General features: G+C 37.4%; 3 protein-coding genes across 4 annotated transcripts; 2 read left to right on the top strand and 1 right to left on the bottom strand.

Moving 5' to 3' along the window:
* Positions 1–735: 735 nt before the first annotated feature.
* Positions 736–5,606, bottom strand: LOC111319298 (uncharacterized). Its single transcript, XM_088760611.1, has 7 exons — positions 5,387–5,606; positions 4,815–4,991; positions 3,489–4,028; positions 2,647–2,895; positions 2,038–2,120; positions 1,473–1,692; positions 736–1,039 (listed from the first exon to the last, which is right to left on the bottom strand). The coding sequence occupies exons 1-7, from the start codon at positions 5,604–5,606 to the stop codon at positions 912–914; spliced, it is 1,617 nt and encodes a 538-aa protein (XP_088616737.1). The 3' UTR covers positions 736–911.
* Positions 5,607–5,685: 79 nt separating this feature from the next.
* Positions 5,686–7,104, top strand: LOC148730313 (uncharacterized). The gene has a single exon (XM_088760610.1). The coding sequence runs from the start codon at positions 5,686–5,688 to the stop codon at positions 6,541–6,543; it is 858 nt and encodes a 285-aa protein (XP_088616736.1). The 3' UTR covers positions 6,544–7,104.
* A 30-nt stretch (positions 7,105–7,134) lies between these two features.
* LOC148730312 (uncharacterized) lies at positions 7,135–18,137 on the top strand. Of its 2 annotated transcripts, XM_088760609.1 has the most exons (14): positions 7,135–7,275; positions 7,629–7,741; positions 7,865–8,148; positions 8,535–8,802; positions 9,695–9,892; positions 10,529–10,686; positions 10,921–11,027; positions 11,332–13,011; positions 14,014–14,066; positions 15,617–16,132; positions 16,586–16,633; positions 17,038–17,175; positions 17,431–17,654; positions 17,955–18,137. In XM_088760609.1, exons 3-8 carry the CDS (start codon positions 8,047–8,049, stop codon positions 11,855–11,857), a joined length of 1,359 nt encoding a protein of 452 aa, XP_088616735.1. In that variant the 5' UTR covers positions 7,135–7,275; positions 7,629–7,741; positions 7,865–8,046; the 3' UTR covers positions 11,858–13,011; positions 14,014–14,066; positions 15,617–16,132; positions 16,586–16,633; positions 17,038–17,175; positions 17,431–17,654; positions 17,955–18,137. The 2 variants fall into 2 exon arrangements, with proteins under 2 accessions (XP_088616735.1, XP_088616734.1); XM_088760608.1 differs by lacking the exon at positions 17,431–17,654.
* Positions 18,138–19,994: the final 1,857 nt, after the last annotated feature.

Genomic DNA, 19,994 nt, shown 5'->3' with positions numbered 1-19,994 from the left:
CTAAAGAAACTGTTTGGGGCTGCGTCGGTGGGGTTAACGAAATAATTTGAATATATCAACAAAGTTGAAATGGTAAATTGGCCACCGTTACGATTATAAAAGCTGCGTCAGGCCTTCGTCGGAGCGAATGATCGTTGATGTCGTTTGGGACACTTCGGATTGTTGTAAGATTAAGATTTTGGTGGCGTTTTTAAGTGCGAATTATTGGCGAAATTTTCTTCGATACGTTGGAAAGCTTAGGAAGACGAGAAATTGACGTTGCCTCGTGGCTTCGATTCCCTTATTAGGGCCTGTTTACATGAGTGAGGGTGCTCCTACATAGTAGGGTTACCCTAGCTAGTAGGGTGACCCTTCTCTATTGTAATTATACTGCGTGTTTACATGTGAGGTAGGATGACCCTAGGGGTAGGGTTACCCTACCTGAAAGGTAGGATGACCCTACTGTGTAGGGACGAGTTTTGCCGCCATTAGCCCATGTAAACGCAAAACCTAGGGCTATCCCTTGGGGTAGAGCTATGTCCAGTCATACCGCTGACACACAGCGCAGGCATCTCAGCGAAACAAAATAGCGGACAGTGGAACAGCATCCACAACTAGTGTTAGCTACAAACCAGGTGAATATTTTCGCCGTTACCAGCTTACAAAACTCGTTCCTGTGAACAGGCTACTTCCTGGGGGTATGCAATTGCTGCAACATTTCCACAAAGGTAAAAGCTACTGAAAGAAAACAACCACTTTGTGATAATTATAAAGTCCATTTATTCAAACCCTCTAGACATTTATAAACTGGAAACTAAAATTTAAATACTTATAAAGTAAAACTGTACATGCAAGTCTTGTACCCCTTTTACAGTAACTGTAACAGTATAACCCAAGTGTCTATATTGATTTTTGGTTTAACTACAATAGTTTTATTCTACTCTGGAAGAGACAACTCTTATTCGCTGTGGGCGCCTAGCCTCAACACATTTCATATTTATTTTTTGAACAACTTGGCTGGCACTAACTTTGTCGTGGGTAAATTTCGAACACACTTTGCCTAAAGAGAGAATCAAGAATTAAATGTTAATCGTTGTTTCATTTGTATTTACCAAACAATATTTAATAATGTATATGGTCTACAATACTCTAAGTAGTCACAACACTTTTATAACCTGGGTGTCTTAGTGTCCATGTAAAAGCAGGTATTCAGGTATGGGCTTTAGAATGTAAGCAATTTAAGACAATTCAAATTCAAAAATTGTCCAGGCACATAGCATTACTTTTCTTTTTCTGCAGACACAAGCATTCCACATATTTATTCTTTATTTTCTATTAATGTACACTGTAATACATGAGCTAGTTAAATTCACCCCTATTAATACATAAAAATTAAATTACCGAGGAATTACATCTTATGCCCTTTATTACCCTCAAAATTATGGCAACTTTGTAGAAATAGTTAATGGTTAGAAAAGTATAATTAAACCTACCAATGATTGCATGGACAATCAACGGGTTAAGTGGTTGGTGGCTGTCACCAGTCTTGCTTTTTTTCTGGTTGCCCATGGCACAAGAGGATGCCAGTTTTTCTTTGCTGAAGAAAATGTCGACAACAGCATTGACATAGCCGGACCAATTTTTTACTGCTGAACAGTAGGCACGTTGTTGAGTATACCAAAACACCCCAGATCCTTCGATAAGTTCTACCATCTGTTATCAAAAACAAAAATACAGTGACAAACATAAGCTTTTCTTGTTCTTTTTATTCTTTCTTCTGTTTGTACGCTGGCTTTCATGCAAAAAAGTTTTCAGACTTCATAGCCTTTACTTTGTTATTTAAATGATTAACTTATAGCAGTTAAAGGACTTTGTGTCATATAAGTCAGGGGTAATCCTTCTCATAATTTCAAATTGGCTGCACATCATCACACTCAGCTAATTTAAAATTACTTGCTTTGATTACTCCCTGGATTATACTTTACAGAGTCCTACTATGCCATAAATCATTAATGGTGAAATTATTAGAACTCCAAGGGTCAAAATATAACACATCACCTTGTATTCTAAGGCTAAGGAAGGATCAAGAACACCTGGGGAAGGCCTGTTGCTCATTATCTCCTCTGTGGTCTTTGCTTTCACTGTAAATCAAATGATTGAGAATTTTAGCGTTTATGTACAAGTAGGTTAAAAGGGAACTATGTAAAATATCTGCCACTGAATAGCCACAGTTGTACCAAGTGGAAAGCCAATGATTTCAAAATGTTAAAGAGGTAGACAATTATAAAAAACAATCTTCCACTCATGATACACATGTAAAAAACTAATGCCTTCAGCAACTGAAAGAATTGGCTGTTGTGGCGAGTGAACTTGTTTGTGAGCTGATTGCTTGGACTAAAATAACTGGACACATGTAATCAAGTACTTGATAGAACTCTGATGGTCACAGCTTGTTTTGAAATGCCTGCTAGCAAGGCTTGCAATTAATATCAGGATTGAGGGATTACACTAGAAATGTAAACAAAATTAACCACTTCACAGTGGGGCTCTTCAGACTAGGGCCAATGTAAACAAATAATAAAACAAATTGTAGATGAAGATAAAACACTTGGACTGTTTTAGTAATAACAATTATTGATTACAAAGAGAATACTCAAGATTACGTACATGCTATATTAAGCCTCCTGTGCAGTTTCTGAATTCTCTCCCTTAAAGCTTTATTTTCCAGTTGTTGTTCTTTACAGCAATTTCCATGGGCAACAGCAGGGTTGTCTTCTGTGCAATATTCGGTACCTTCCTCTTCACTGCTGCTGTCTACCACAGAGCTTTGAAAATGTAAACCCCGCCTGGGATCACAGTCACTCCTTTTTTCGTTGCTGGACCTTCTGGGAGTCTCCTCTGGAGGTTGAGTTGATTCTTTAGATGTAGAAGCAATAGACAAGGTTGGAGAATTTGTTGAGGTAGAGCATAGTTAGTAGAGGGGACTGGTTTGGAAAGCCGGCTAACTTCAAAGGGCCGGCCTATTGTTTCGCTTTTGAGGTTGAACCGTACCATCACGTGACCAGTACCGTGCACACATCAAGATAAACATGGCTGACATGATCGATTTATTTTTGTTTGGAGACGATTTCGACGCTGTCTTAGAAATTTTAGATGAAGAAGAAATCGATTAACACTTTGAAGAAGCTGCCGATGAAGTAAGAGTTTAAATCTGCTCAAAATTAAATGTTTTAGCGTAAGCAAGGAAAAGATCACCCGTCACTCGATCAATTCTGATTTGTGCTCAAGCTTGAAACCGTCTTTTTATTGCGAACTAAGTGCGAAATACTTATCTTAATCAGCAATTTTATTATTATTGACCACTTTGTTGATTGTGCTTGGATTGTATCCTTATTTTTATAAATGAAAGCTAACTCTTAACTAAACGCTATCAACGCGAACTTTTTGTTTGCACCGATGACAGGTTCAACTCGAAAGCATTGTATGTCAACATTGTCCCCTCTACTAACTATGGGTAGAGCAAGGACTGTTGAGTTGGGGTGTTCCTATCTTTTGTTTAGATGGAGGCAAGCTTGAGCAGGTTTTCTGTCCACCAGTTGGGGTTAGAGCTGAATTATCAAAGTGCTCATCTTGTTCTTTACCTGGAGGGAAGACTCTGGCTTGTGTAGTTGAATTCCTGCCACGAATTGGTAAAGGTGTGAATCCAGCGGCAGGAGTAGGGTTCACCTCACCAAGAATGGTCACCTCTTTTTCCATTTGGTGACTGCTACTTGCCCATCGTGCAGCAGCTTGTGACTTTCTTGTCTGCAGTAACAGTAGCTGCCTTTGTTTTTCTTCTTCTTTCTTCTTCTTTTTTGCTTCCTTTTCTTTGGATTTCTGCTCATTTTCCTTGTCATCATTTCGTTTGTTGGACTTCTCACACTGCTGCAACTCTGTGTTGCTATCATCTGGATGCTTGCGCTTCTTTCCTGCACTTTTTTCTGGTTGCTTTCCCTTTTTCTTTGCCTTTTCTAGACGTATTCTTTCCTTCATAAGCTCTTCCTTTTCACCTAAAATGAAAGATGAAGGTAATTGTTGTAATATCATGTGCTAAACCATTTTGACACTTATCTTTTTTAAAAATTCAGGACGGCTCTCATTTAAAATAACTAATTCAAACAAGGCAAGTCAGAGAAGGGGGTAGTTGGGTATTTTTGGGTGGATATTTACCATCCAGTACTCCAAATTTGGTCCTGTTTTGAAAAGAATTTTCCCCACAGTCCAAGGTGATACCCCATACTAGAGTTTGTACAATAAAACACACAGAATGTACCCCACTTGAAAGCTAGAGATGACAGACAGTTGTTTCACTGAGCAAGATTTCGATATTACCCCATACATCAATTATGGAGTGTTGCAAAGAAACATTTAGATTTAGTCTTAAAGAAATGGATGCAAAATTAATGCATGGGGTTATATGGAAATCTTTCCTTTCACTTTGATTGGGTTAAATGAAAGCAATCAGAAAGTTGACAAAAAAAGAAGCAACAATTAATATGAACAGCATGGTAAACTAACGATACTGAAAATCATGGTTTAAAACTTTCCAAGCAGGTTGTCCCCCAACCTGTATGTCCCATAACTAAAAACAGGTTCTAGATTTTGTACAAAATAATCCGTTCTTTTTGTGAAATATAAACTAAGGTGACTGTTACAGGTATCATCTTAAGGGAAATAATCAGGGAAAGTATAGCAATGTTCAATAAGAACTGTTGGAGGCACCCTCCTATTGATTAATGAATATATAAATTTGTAAGGAAATATTCCTATTATTATAAAAAGTGAAAATCGCTTACCTCCTATCTGAAGCACTTTAGCATCATAATATTGGTCGTTTGGAAGCCAAAGTGCACTAACAACATCCCCCACTTGTATCTCCTCTTCACTGTCTTCTGGAAAGATGTGACGGACTTCATCTTCATGAAGGACCCTCAGGTTACCGTCATCTTCATAGGTCACAAGGTACCAACACTCTGTTAAAAGAAAAAAACAAAAAAAAAAAAAAACACAGATCTATTTGAAAATAGCTTCTTGACTTGTCTTGGGTTGTAGCAATTTCAGCATTTACATGTGCTAATCGTGCAGTGACCTGCACGATTAGCACATGTAAGATTCAATAATGATCTGCACGATTAGCACATGTAAGATTCAATAATGATCTCGATCCGAACGAAGTCGGATCGAGATCATTGTGAAATCACTTTTTGAGTGGAGTATGTCCTAAGTTTGGAAAGGAGCTCTGCACTGACGAAAAAATAGGAACTTGGAGAAGACAGTGAGAGTATACAAGCTTAGGATCGAAGTTCTCAAAGGAATGACACCATAAGCTTTTGAAACTTAAGGCATTCACACGTAAGAAATTTCTTACCTTCTCTAAGACGAGCTGGGATATTTCTCTTGCGTGAGGTACGGTCAGCCATTGAAACTTTAAACGCACTCGAATCGGATGGAATCTTTCGCTGTAAGCTAAACGCGACGAAAATCTTGCTAAAACATTGATGAATCGCGATGGCAGGAAGAATTGAGTGACAAATTCGAAAAGCACGCGCTTTCTTTTTGTCACATTGTGATTGGTTCAAAGTGACCATGTGATCAGAAGTAAACGCGTGCGCACTGATCTTTCTATTCGGAGGCACGTACGATCGCAGTCACTTGAAATCAAGGAAAATGGCGGAGAAGAAGAAGAGAGGACGCTACAAAGAGTACATGCGGCATTCAAACCCGTTTAAATTTCCAGCAGCAAGAAGACAAAACGTATCCAAGCGATATCTCCGCAGTATTCGTCGGTCGCAAAACGTTTCTCTGCACGATCACGATTTTGAGTGCGAAGATGATGTCTCGATCGACTGCGATGTGACAATGACAACAAACGCCAGTTTGTCTTGTAGTAACAGCGATGAACAATTCTACCACATGGAGGACGAAGTTCTTAGCACAGATTGTGGAGTGTTTACAGCCGAGATTTTACAATGCGACAGTACAAGTGACGACGAGCCATTACAGTTCACCGAACGCGAAAGGATGTATGCACGTTTCATCAAGGAGGATGATTCTTCTTCAGACATTTTTAGTGATGTTGAGAACAGTGGGGGATCAGACTCTGAAAGTCTTTCAGAGGAGTGTGAAAAAGAGGATGATGTTTTATATTCTGGTTCGCCAATAACAACCACTTCAAGCATTGTTTTGATATTGTCGTTTGTGATGAAATATAAACTCACCAAAGAAGCATTTCGTGACTTGCTTGCAGTGATTGAAGCTCATTGCCCCAGACCCAACAACTGCAAGAAGGAAGTTAAGAAACTTTTCGAGTTTGTGAGTCAAGCAAAAGGGAATATTGTCAAACACTTCTTTTGTTCTTACTGCGAGGCGTATTTTGGCAAAGGTACTCAGGATAATCGAGGAAATACTGGAATAAGGGGAACTTGTCACATTTGTGGTAAGAATCTTGCTACCACTCATGGATTCTTCATTGAAGCTCCGATTGTTAAGCAGCTGCAAACATTTTTCGGAGGTGAGTTTAATTAAAGTTAGCTTAATATCTATTCTTTTCCATTCAGAGATGGTAAAGATTGACATCTGGGCCAAGCAGCATGCAAGAATATTCATACAGTGAGCTTCTTTGAGGCTTCTGTACATACAGTATGTCCTAATAAGGGTTCATTTGGATTACAAATTTAGTAAAGTGTCTTTCTCGTGATTGCGGAGGGACAGACCCTCTAATGATAAAGGACACTTAAAAGCTAACAATTAATATTTGTTTTCCCAGCCTTTTTTTAAGCAAATCTTAGCCGGATGGCAGCAATGTTAGCAGAACCTACAATGTGGATTTGTCACAAATAAACAACAAAAGAAATGAGCTGTAATTTTTAAGTCCTGCTGTTACAAACTGGAATGATAACATGTACCCTTATCTTTGCAAGATTAAGAGTTAACATTTTGTGCAACAATCATGCAATTAAGGAATAATATTGATGTTTTATTTTTCTTCCTTTTTTTTTTTTTTTTTTTTTTTGCAGACCCTGAATTTGTAAGTGGCTTAAAATATCGATTTCAAAGAGTGAAGAGGGATGACAGTAACATGGAAGATGTATATGATGGCGCACTCTACCAAAAGGAGTTTAAGTCAAGTGGCTTCCTCTCAGAACCGTACAACATCTCTGTCAAGCTTAACACTGATGGTGTGGCAATATTTCATTCATCGCAGTTTGGAGTTTGGCCACTGTTTCTTCTTGTCAATGAACTCCCTCCAGCAATGAGGTAAGTGTAACAAAAAGGGTCATGTCACTCAGACATAAACAGCACTTTCAATAAGACCCGGCACCTGCCAGAGCTCAGGCGGGTATTCTGTTGTGAGTAATCTGGAGATTGAAGTGACTATCACTTTGAGTTTTGCAAGCTAGTGCATTGTAAAGTGAAATGAAAAATCCTCACTATTAATGTCCTTAACATGTAAACTAAGTATGAATTAATATCTTACATTGTTTTGTAAGGTAGAACTTTGTACTTTCACACTGCAACAACACACAGATCAGAATACAGATGCTAAGTGTAGTCTTCTCTCATTTGCATTTGTCTCACAAGTGTATATACACTGTACTTTGTTTATCTAGGATAAATAACAAGTTCAGGGTGTTTGGTGGCCTGTGGTTTGGAGAAGAAAAACCATTTTTTTCTAACTTCCTCAAACCATTTGTTAACGCTTTGCAAGAAACAGAAATTAATGGTAAGTTGCACTTTTAGTCAAACAAACCAGCATTTTACATTTTGTGTGGTTCTTATTCTTCTGGCCAGCACTAATGATGAATGATTGTTATTTATATTACTAATCAACTGTTTTAACCAACAGGAATTGAAGTGGTACTTCCAAATGGATAGAGGGCAAAATCTAAGGTCAAGGCTCTCTCAAGCCATTTTGATCTTCCTGCCCGTGCTGGTGTATTAGAACAGGTGACATATGTTGGTCATGACAGCTGCTGTTACTGTGATGAGCATGGTGAAACTGTCAAGACTGGTCCCAGGGGCCATGTGATGTCATTTCCATTCAGAAACACAGCATCAGGACATGCTAAATCACGAACTGCAGAATTAGTCACATCCCACTCATTTGAGGCACTTGAAAAAAATTCAGTGGTAGGTTGCTTAACATTGCCATCTAATGATACACTGCATTTTACAAACTCACAGAGTCATCAAGTAAAACAATATTCAAATGATTTTGAAAGGTTTAGCCAATTTTTTCAAAATACATGAATTGTGACAAAGCTCCTTTAACAACTTTCAGCCTTTTGTAATTCTGCATCAACCACAATCTTGTTCAGGTGTAAAATGGAACTTTTTAAATTAATTTTAATATAAAGTCAATGTCTTTTTTTTTTTCACATTGGGATAAATGGGCTGGCTAGACAGCCCTGCTAATATTTAACTATACAATCTTAATATAAGAAATTATGTCAACACTTACAATGTCTAGTTTTACATGTAGTTTGATTCAGAATTTTTTTGTGCATACTTCTTAGGTCTCTGGCTTTAAGGCCCCCAGTCCCTTGTTACAGCTTCCAAGTTTTGACATTGTTAATGGAATTGGTATAGATTCCATGCATTGTGTGTTCCTTGGGGTGGTAAAACAACTAGTTGGTTTGTGGTTCAACTCAAAACACAGCACAGAAATGTGGTATTGTGGAAATAGTGTTCAGAAAGTTGACATGCGTCTTTTGGAGATAAGGCCCCCCAGTGTCATTACCAGAGTTCCCAGGAGTATAGAACATCATGTAAAATTCTGGAAAGGTAAGTCTCACTATCTTTAAGAAATGTTGTCTAATTGATAGTGGTACACTGGATGATTTCCTATAATATAAGTATCCAGTTTTTCAGTCCAAGTCCAAAACTGAAAAAAATTGCATAGTACAGTGGAAGGTTGATTTAACAAAGTCACTAAGGAATGGGTGGATTGCTTTTTTTAATCAAGGGTTTGTTACATTGAAAACCTTCATATAATAAACTTGAGGAGAAAATGACCAAATGCAAGTTATATTTAACAATTAATCCATGAGTACACGTTGGATATGAGATGATAGCCATCTCATATCCAAGTATGAGTGGAACAATAGTTTTATTAAAACTCCCCAATAAAATTATATTAGACAAATTTCAAATTTTTTATCTCCCTTTTAATTTTAAGCTGCTGCAAATGCTTACCATATTTGTAGATTGTGATATATTGGCTCATGTAACACAATGGCTAACCCAGTAAAAAGTCTTGAATTGCATTATCCAATGATCCAGTTTTTAATAATAAGGTATACTTCATGATTGATTTGTAAAGGTACACATGTATATCTTGCCAACTTTTTTGTCACCTAATTAGTGCAGCTTATTGCTATGTTTTGAGTTGCAAAGATTAAAGGATTTTTATTGCTGTTGGTCTGTTCCACATTCATCTTCTGTTGTGTGTTGACAGTAGATTTTGTGTTTGGGTTTGCGTATGACATTCATTATACATGTTCCATATATATCACTACCTAACTGTGGCTTGGCTCAAGAATATTGTTCGTTATATTGACGACTTTGTAAAACAGAGGTTTGTTAAATCAATGTTCCACTGACTGTAGTGTATATTTTATTTGTTAGAGTTTTTAGTTAAATTGAAGTACTGGTACCTGTATTTGATCTTTTGCAGCAACCGAGTACCGAAATTGGCTGTATTTTTATTCACTACCCTGTATGAAAGGTATCTTGGATGACGAATACTATCAGCATTATGCTTTATTGGTTGGTGGAATTGTTTTACTCTCAGGAAGATCTATATCCCCAGAACAACTTGAATTGGCTGGTAATCTCTTGATCCATTTTGTGGAGATGTTTCATGCATATTATGGTTAGTAAACCAGTGAAGGTTTGATTGTTGTTTACTTACAACAGCACCTAATTATAAGCTAAGGTGAAAATCCTCTGAATATGAGAAATAAAAGTTTATTAACTTTAATGTACATTAATTATTTGATATACATTACAAATCTGTTCATTTTGTGCAGTGGCCTCCGTTATTACATGCTACCTGTTTACTTTCTAGTTAATTGATTGCCATTTTCAACAACAAACTTTCCCAACCCAAAAAGCACAAGAGGCACAGTGGGCTCATGATAGTGCGCTCAACTCTGGATTGAGTGGTCTGGTTCAATTCCAGGCCGGAGGCATCGTGTTGTGTTCTTATGCATGACACTTCACTCTCACAGTGCCTCACTTCACCCAGATGTACAAATAGGTACTGACAAATTTAATGCCGGGGGTAACCCTGCAATGGACTAGAATCCCATCCAGGGGGGAGTAGAAATACTCCTAGTCGCTTCATTCATGCCAAAGAAACTGGAGTTAAGTGCTGGCCTGATGGGCCTCGTGGCTCTTAAACAGACTTTTTTTTTTACCCATAAAGCATAGAGTTAAGTCATGTGAAGTCTTGCTCATTGAAAACCAGCCTAAGACTAACCTTAAAATACAAATTTTGTTCCCATAGGTTCACGTTACGTTCTTATGAATCAGCACATGTTGCTGCACTTGAAGGAATCTGTCCTTAATCATGGTCCCCTGTGGTCTAGTTCTCTTTTCGTATTTGAGGACTGGAATGGAGACATTGGCCACTATTTCCATGGGACTCAGAACATAGCTGGTCAGGTTAGTGGACTTTTGTGGAAAATGATTTCATGTTGATATAGCAACAAGGTCAAATAGGATAGCTTGTTTGACAAGCATTCAAAAGGAAGGGAGAGAGAAAACAAGAAGCGTGAAGCTTAAGATTTTAAGAACAGAACTGACCTGTTTTGGTCTTTATGATTTCATCAACTGAAATATTAATATCTAAAAATGTTGCTCATGCTGTTTGATACATAATTTTGAATGTATTGTTAGATTACGACAGCTGTCACAAGTCAACAGCAACTCCCAGAGCTCATCAAGGAGATGCCTCCAGGAAGTGCAAAAGATTTAGTAATGCGCCTTCGAGGACAGCTTAATAGGTAGAGTTGCCATAGTGACTATAGTTGTATCTGTGCTCATGTGATCCACTTCAAATCTTTTTGCAATTGGTTATCTCATCATTGGCTTTTCCCTGATTATACCATTATTGTAGGTGAGAGGAAGAAAAAATATTTATTTTAAAATTTAGGGGGGCTTTCAACTCTTAAAATGATACTCATTTGACTGTGATGCTTTTGTTTTGAATGTAAGCAACATTTACATTTGTCACCCTCATTTTACCAGTATAATTATGTAGGAGAACTTAGTATCTCAAATTCTTATTGTTATTATGTTCTTTTAAAGGAGCAACAAAACTCACCTGAAAGATGATTTCTATGCTCTCGGTGCAGTAAAGAGTGGCAGCTTTATGACTGAGCCTTTTCAAGATGATCTTCAATCATCCCTAGGCCTGGATTCTTTATCATCTGTGAAGTTCTTTACAAGACTCCAAGCTGGAAGCGCTGTACTTCATTCAAAACAGTACAAGAGGGTTTCCAGAAGAAATACATTCACAGTTGCCTACAGATTGGATGAACATCCCTCTCTTGAATATGGTCAAATAGAGGTTTTCTTTAAAGCACCAGTTGGTTCGAGGATTTCCAGTGGCGCTGTGGTTAAGCCACTGTCAAGAAGCAGCCAATGTCTCTGCAAGCAACATGAAGTGCTTGGGAGACCAGTGAGTCACATCATTTCCTTGCGCCACCCACACAGGCATTTGTTTGTTATCGTTCCAGTTGAAAACATTATTGATGTCTGTGTTTATATGGCATTTTCAGACAGTGAGGTGCATTATGCAGCTCATTTTCCAAATCACTTGGAACGAGATTAATGTACAGTAAACTATTAATTAATGTAACTGCGGTTTTGAAAAGAAAAGAAGGATATTGAAATCTGTGAAGTACTTTTAACAGTATTATTTCTGTGTGGTGAAGTCTATTTATACATCCTTAGAAATTAAAAATTTTATACAAAGTAGCTGGAAGCTTTTATATAAAACAGGCGAGAACAATGCAGCGTCTGTTTAGGTAGCCCGCCTAGAATAGCTTTGCTAACTGCGGGCTACAAAAGCCTTTATTTCTTGCATTTTAAAAAAAGAATAAAATCAATGTTGTTGTCAAAGAAAAACCATGACAGTGATTGTAGCATGGCAACCTGATTCTGTAGTTTCTGTTCAATCAAGCAAACATATCAAACATTTGATAAAGTGTTTCTTCTGCTATCCAAACACCTCCAATTTTGTCAAAAGCACCCATTGTATTATGTGTTCAGAAATCGTGCTAAAGTACTGACTGACTTGTCTGTTTTTGCCCTTAAATTTGATGCTTCTTTTATACAATTGTATGGAAATGCAAGCAGTGATATTGCATACATTGCTTGCCAGCACCTAAATATTCCTAGACTTCTTCTAGATGTGAAATTATGTGGAATCTCCATAACATTTGATGTAATCCTACATCACACATTTGCTATGGAATAAGTATGGGCAACTTATTCCCATAGTTTTACCATGCAGTAAAATGATCCCATATCATTTCCATAGAGCAGGTAAAGCCAGTGTGCATGCTTTAATTACCAGCTGCTATATGGAATTCCTATGGGCACTTGATTCCCATAGTTATCCCACACAATGTGATGGTCCCATATCATTCCCATAGAGAAGGAAAGTGAAGCAGATGAGCCATTGCTATGGAATATGTATGGGCACCTTGTTCCCATAGTATTACCATACAAATCTTTTCTCAGGCTTTCAATCCCATATGCTTCCCATAGCTTGAATTTTCACAAAACTGGGCACCATATCAATCCCATATGGTGGTCTAACCATTCCATATCTTACCCATATATGGGCCACGTAAGGGCCATAATTTGCCATATCAGACCCATACTTTTACTTTGGTAAGGGCGGCAGCCGGACAGTGTTTTCAAGTTTGGAGTGCGTTGGTGATCGAAGTTGCGCTTTTCTGTCGGAACTAGTTCGTTAAGGTAAGGTTTCAGCACTTCATGCTAGTATTTTTGTTAAATTTAAATATTACAACCATTCTTCAAAGATCGCGTTCAAGTTTCGGGCTTAAAATACTGTCGATTTCGTGTGGCTGCATGTTAAAGTGTCCGAGTAACTACTAATCAGGATTCATTGAATCCTGTGTCGAGGGCTGATTTTTTTATTATTATTTTGCTTGGGACATGGAAAACTAGGTGATACATAATTAAAAAACGAGACAGGTCTCGGTGTTTCAATGACCGAAAATTTGTGATTTTCTTCCAGCCTCGTAATTATTATTGCGTTATACATGTAGCAATCTCATATTGTCTACATGGATGGTTATTATGGATACAATTGAAGACACGTATTCATTGTAATTGTATGGGACTACGCAAAAATTCAACCTCTGGTATGGTTGATGTCAAACATCACATATCCTGGAAAGTTAACTCACAAACTGGTGACACGTATGATGAAGATCTGGTATCTTTTATAAAGGATAGGGTGCTCTCTCCCATGCTCTCCAGCAAGAAACAGTTGGGTTACAATGCATTAAATCATTCTCTTTGCTCGCCCAGAAGAGGACAGATTTGCAGCAAAATTACTCTTCACTTATTAATATGTGCTTTTCCATTTAAATCAGTGGCTGAGGTATGCCACTTGCTTTCTTTTGATCTATTTAGAATAAAGCCCTTTGAACTAAATCATAAGGAATATGACAATATATATATGTTTCCACACTTTGCATACTTTTTCAACTATGTGTTTCAAATATGGAAATGAAATAAATACTAATTCGTGCACAATGGAATACTTAATTCAGTACAGGCTATTGCCTATTATTAGCAATTATTGCTCCTACATGTGTTAGCAAGAACTTGGTCTTGGTTGCTTTCATTGTGAGCCTTTGGTGATCCATATGTTAGTGGAGACACTTGCTGCAACTATCTTTGCAAAGAAAATACTAATCTTTTCACCCTTACTTAATTTCATACATACAGGCATGGATGAGAACCAGCAGCAAAGCAAAGTAAACAGAAGTGCCAATGAGGTGGTAAGCTCCATTGTAAACATTTTCTTGGCAAATTGTGCACTAGTTATAAAAAGGTAAATGTTGTGATTATTTCTTTTCCTTTGTGGAAGCATAATTATCCTTTGGTTTTGTCAATGATATGAATGAAAATGCATTTTGTGTAAAGAAAGATAAAATGTAGCTCCTAGAGTGTAAGTTATGATGAGATGATGTGTCACCATCAATTTGGCCTCCTAATTAAAAGTAAAATAATTAAACTAAGGATGAAACTGAACCACAGCATACCTATACAAAACCCTCATTTTACTTGTATCAATATTATTATTTTTCTGGTGTTCACCCAATAGATTCAATCCACTGACAGACAAAGATGGCACCTGTACATTTTACCATTACTCTTAGGCTAAGGCACAATGCATGTAGAAAGCAATATTTCACAAAACAACAACATATGCAAGGTTTAAATTTTTCAGACCTTTACTACTTGTTTTTATGAGTGGTTCCAGGATTTTCTTTCCTTCTTAGAGGTCTGGTTGAGGGTAGCAGTCGCCATATTTTTCAGTATGATGGTTTCGCAGTAACTGTTGTATGAAGTGATGTACCCTTCTCCAATATTAATTTTGCAAACTTGTCACTGACAAAGAGCTAGTTCATGATTAGACACTTGATTATTTCATTGATTGCCATGCTCTACATTTATCGTTGAAGTATCACCATATTTATCTGTGTATAAGTCGACTCTTTATGACGAAAAATTAGCCCAAAAAATCACTCTCGCGTTTTACATGGATCATAGATAAAGACCTGACCCAAGCAATCTAAGAAATTAGCATAACAATTGCCCAAAGTCCATTAGGAAAACCAGGTTCACAAAACCAGTTCTAATTGTGTTCAAGTTTTGTCAGTTTTCAGTGCATTCTAGTCAAAATTGTATCGTCAAAACCTTCATAGAGTGCCAAACTATTTGGAACCTTTTAACTTTTTTCGAACTTTGTTAAAATCCAAAGAAAAAAGTAAAGCCTGCATTTCTGCTCTTTGTTTTCTTTATCCTACTGATATTGAGCTAACATAGGCTGAGACCATTTTGGCGTGCTTCAAGTTAGTTGAAGAAGAGGAAAAATTCACCACTCTTATCTATTTTCTCAGTTTGTATTTTGACTTAGATGTTAAAATTGTCTCGGAATAACGTTATTGATGATCAAATAATTTCCCTTAATGTCATGATTGTGTTTTTTCTTTCGAGTTGAGACATTTTGTGCGCGCGCGCAATCGCAGCAGTTTCCGCGCCTTTTTTTCTTTACATGATTAGGCGCACAAAATGATTCCTAATACTCTTCATTTATCACACAGTTACCAGGCATGCATGAATTTGTTGTGATGAAAATGATTGCCTTGACTTGTTTTTCAATTTTTTTGTGAGTTGAGACATTTTGCGCGCGCTCAAAAATCAATCCAAAGAAAACAAATCGATTGGCCACCACCATTTCGATGGTGTAAATTTTCGAAGTAGATCTAACTTACCTTCAAATGATGGCTAAGAACAAATTATTTTACTGTAATTTTTTTTTCAGTTGTTGCTGGGATTTGACTTGATTTGTTATCATTTACAGGTAAAAAAACTATTCCCGAGGTGTCTTAAGCCAGCCTTCGTAAAATTTCCAAAAAAATTAAATATTGTAATGGTCCTTGAGTGAGCAACAAGCCAAAAACAAAACAGCAGTATCAACAACTAATATGTAACTTTTCTAATTTCTACAGCATTCGGTGGTTTCACACAAAATCATTGGGTGGGGCATTTAAAGCAATTTTGGCCTGAAGAGCACCAGGGAATTTAAATGAGCCAATCTTCAAAAATGTAAATGCTTAGGAATTTCCCGGGGAGGAGAGGGGGAATTTTGAAGTTAAGAATTGATCGACGCATAGTTCCTAAAAGTGTGTTATACTCTTCATATATCACACTGTTACTACACATGCATTATGAATGGTTTGAGATAAAAATGATTGCCTTTTGATTCCACTGATTTTGATTTTCCGTTTTTAAGATGAAATAAGAAGCTTTTTGAAGGAAACTGAAAGGGATATTTCAGGTAAATCAGTCCTTTGATGTGACTTGAACCCATTCTAGTCCAGTATTTTAAGTAGAGCGAAACTTGGCAAGTGGGAAAAATTCCTATCAAGGGTAATTGTGTTCCAAAAGATAAAGGAAGGGACGGTTCATTATTTTGCGCCTAAGAGGGGATTAGAAGATTTTGGTTGTGTCACGATAAAATTCCTCCCCCTCGTTCTTTTTTACTCTTATGATCCTTATTGGCAGTTGATTGGAAGTCAATTTTCTATAGCCCCCCTCTTTAAACTCTGTTGACGAAGATGGATCACTTCTCTGGTTCACCTGAAAACCATGTGATCCCCCAAAATCCTTCATTAAAGTACTTGTGATTTCAAATCGACCCACACTGCGTCTGATTTCGCATCAAATTGAACCCCACTCTCTTTCATTATTTATTCACTATTTATTCTCCTACCTACGTATGATTTTTCAGAGTCAAATGAAATTCCAATGGACGGATCTGTTTGGAAACGCGGTGAACGTAAGTTGTGCAGACTCTACCTAGCTTTAATTTGTTAGTCTTGATTTTCTACAATCGGCGATTTGTTTATAAAACTTACCTCACCGATGAGGTGAAAAGCTAAAACCAGTCATGAATTGTTTACTTCCGTTTTTCCTGCGCCTCAGGAAGTTTGCTCGTATGTTTTGAAAATTATCTTCGGCTCCTTAATCTGATGGCTGTTGTGACTGCTGTGGTTCAATCGATCAATCGATGAATCTTGTCATTAATCAATCAATATCAGTTAGTCAGCTTGTCAGTCAGCCAATCAATCATTCATTCAGTGAGTCAGCGGTCAGTCATTCAGTAAATCAATATAATTAACAAACACATTACTAAGACTTTTATCTCCATTTCAATTATTTGTTTCTGTGTTCCTATTTCAGCCAGCATTTGCCCTGACTGCAAGTCGCTAGGTCCTGGATGCTATTGTAGCTACAGGCATGACTATCGCCTTGCTTGGGGTTGTGGTACCAGCGGACGATGCAAGGATGACAACTGTATTTCCAAGTGAAATATATAAGGTAAAGAGAACTTTCACTTAAACTGAAGTTTGAACAAAGTGACATGTATCCCATGAACTCCCAAGATCTAATCAGTAATTCTCCTTACTTTCTGCCATACAATTCTTATGATGTTAGTTTGATCTAATTAGTTATTCTCCTTACTGTCTGCCATACAATTCTTATGATGTTAGTTTGGAGAATTTGTTGTTGGATCAACTCATGATCCTTAATTGATTTTTTCCTTTATTCTCATTACTTGTCTGCTTGATATAGTTCTGATGTTGTAAGGAGAAATTCTGTCTTGGTCACTGATGGGAGTGTATGGGATACAAGGCTAAATATATAGAACACCACAAACCCCAAACGGCAGGTTTCCAAACATCACACAGTATATTTCACCGTAGAACCGTTAGCCAATCAGCTGTTGTTCTCAAATTAGTCGCGCCGCAGGAACGAGTACTAAAGTTGGATTTAAAAACGTTTTTATTGGAAGAGGGGTATGTTTGAGGGATAAGTTCTTTCACCTCATATTCTGATATGAAGTTCATATATTTTGAACTGCGGTTATAGATACGTATGATGCACGTATTGGTAGAGCGCTGCACTAGTATCGCAGAGGTCAGTGGTTCGAATCCCGTACAGGCCTGATTTTTTTCAGGTCTGATTTTCGCTATTGCATAAATGGCGCTCTCTACTGCGAGGATCGTGCATCATACGTACTTCATATTCTCTTCGCTATCTATAATTGTTACCGTTGTTTGCTCTGCAATGCTCATTTCCTTTGTTTTCTCCATCAGGCGCAATTTACCTGGACAGTTTCAGCCTGATTTTTGGTTGGTTTTTAGAGGGAATCGCAGTTAGCTCCAACGTAGTTGTAATCGAATTTTGTTTTCATTCCTTGTTTTTCGTTGGATTGTTTGATGACTGTAGATTTAGAGCTTCTCAACGAAGGGGATCATTAAAAGTGTTATTTTAATTGAGATGATTGTGGCTTTTTTTTTTTTTTCAATTTTTTTTTATCGCGAGCACGTTGAAAGTTTGTGTAAGGAACACTTTTTACTGTACGCAGATAATAACCTGCCAAACTGTATCTTCGGCACTTAATCAGACAAGCAGTAAGGAAAATATCCAGCAAAGTCATAAGAATTGAGGGGGGGAGGTCACACTAACGTGTCATTTGGGGTATGAATGATATAAAAAAATAAGACGACAAGCAATAACTTTCGGATTCTCTTCGATAAGAGAAGCTCAAGCGAATCCTAAGAACTCCTCCTATTAGCGACGCCTCGTCTTTTATCCATACCATTGCCGGGGGGGGGGGAGGGGGGGAGAACTTTAGTTGACAAGCTGTATGATAATTTATCCATGCCATTGGGGAGAACTTTAGTTGACAAGCTGTTTGATAATTTATCCATACCATTGGGGAGAACTTTAGTTGACAAGCTGTTTGATAATTTATCCATACCATTGGGGAGAACTTTAGTTGACAAGCTGTATGATAATTTATCCATACCATTGGGGAGAACTTTAGTTGACAAGCTGTGTGATAATTGATTTGGTTAACCCAAAAAGTGTTAAGCTTCAGTCACCTTTTCTTGTGGTCCAGGCTTCCTTTAATCTTCAGAGCTCTATGAAAGCTCGGGTTTTCGAAACCCTAAAGTGCAGGGTGCCTCTGGAATTTGAAATGCCTGTCTATGAGGATTAGTTCTGAAAAACTTCGAAAAAGAGAACGCCATTTCGTTTCCAGGCAATACTATTTTTCGTGATGTTCTTCCGACACCTGTTTATCCTCCTCCAATAACGATATTAGAATTTGCTTTACAATTTTTCTCCTTCAGGGGATTATTTTATTATTTCATTACTATTTCACCGTAAATTGATTCATTCCGTTGATATTTGGTGAAATTAAGACATGGCTTGTCGAGGTCACTTTTCTCTTTATACTCTGTTGGCGAAGACGGATCACCCCTCTGTTCCCCCTGAAAACCATGTGATCTCCCCAAAACTCTTCATTCACATACTTGTGATCTCAAATGGACTTGCGCTGCGCGTTCGTTGATTTTGATAAAACGTGTCTGATTTCAGATCTAATAATATACATGAAACAATTTCTCAGTTCTGATTGGTTAAGATTAATGCAGTTTTCAGTTAATTCAGTGCAGAAGAGAGTTAGTTCAGTGCAAAGAAAGAAACAAACCAGACATTCTGATTGGTCAATGTCTAGGTCAATATCAAGGTCAATGTCGCAGGGTTTGAATACATTCTTTTTGCACGTGATGCGGGCGCTTTTCTTCTGCGTAGTTATGAGAAGCTACCTCGTATTTTTTCATGTACATTATTTATAGATAATCACATGATTTTCTCGTGCAATTTGGAATAAATAAGCACTTGCAATTTTGTTAGTCTTTGAAAAAATTTACTCGTGCTTATTTATTCCAAATTGCACTCGAAATCGTGATTACATGTACAAATTGCACCCCTCTCTCAGTGTATGCAGCAGTTGAACGCAACCATTCAAAATGACACTAACTATGTTGAAGCGATGAAAATCTCCATGTAAATCAATTTTTGCATTTTGATCAATTTTACTCAATTATCAATTAATGATATTTATGAGATCTTTGAAAAGGCTACCAAAACTGAAATGAATTGGCACAAAATAGTTATTAATAGCGGCCATTTATTCGTCTTCGTCAGAGTGAAGTCATAAAATAATTGTCCATTAGTTGTAGTTTGTTAAACGAGAACAAAAAAAAACATGTTCTAAAAACTGGACTTGACCATACACAGCTCCAGAGAGAGAACACAATTATAACTTTCGGGGTTGTTAACTGAGC

The sequence above is a fragment of the Stylophora pistillata genome, chromosome 5 (assembly GCF_964205215.1).
Source record: "Stylophora pistillata chromosome 5, jaStyPist1.2, whole genome shotgun sequence".
Lineage (NCBI taxonomy): Eukaryota > Metazoa > Cnidaria > Anthozoa > Scleractinia > Pocilloporidae > Stylophora > Stylophora pistillata.
Note: the sequence above shows the minus strand (reverse complement) of the source record. Positions and strands in the feature narration are given on the sequence as shown.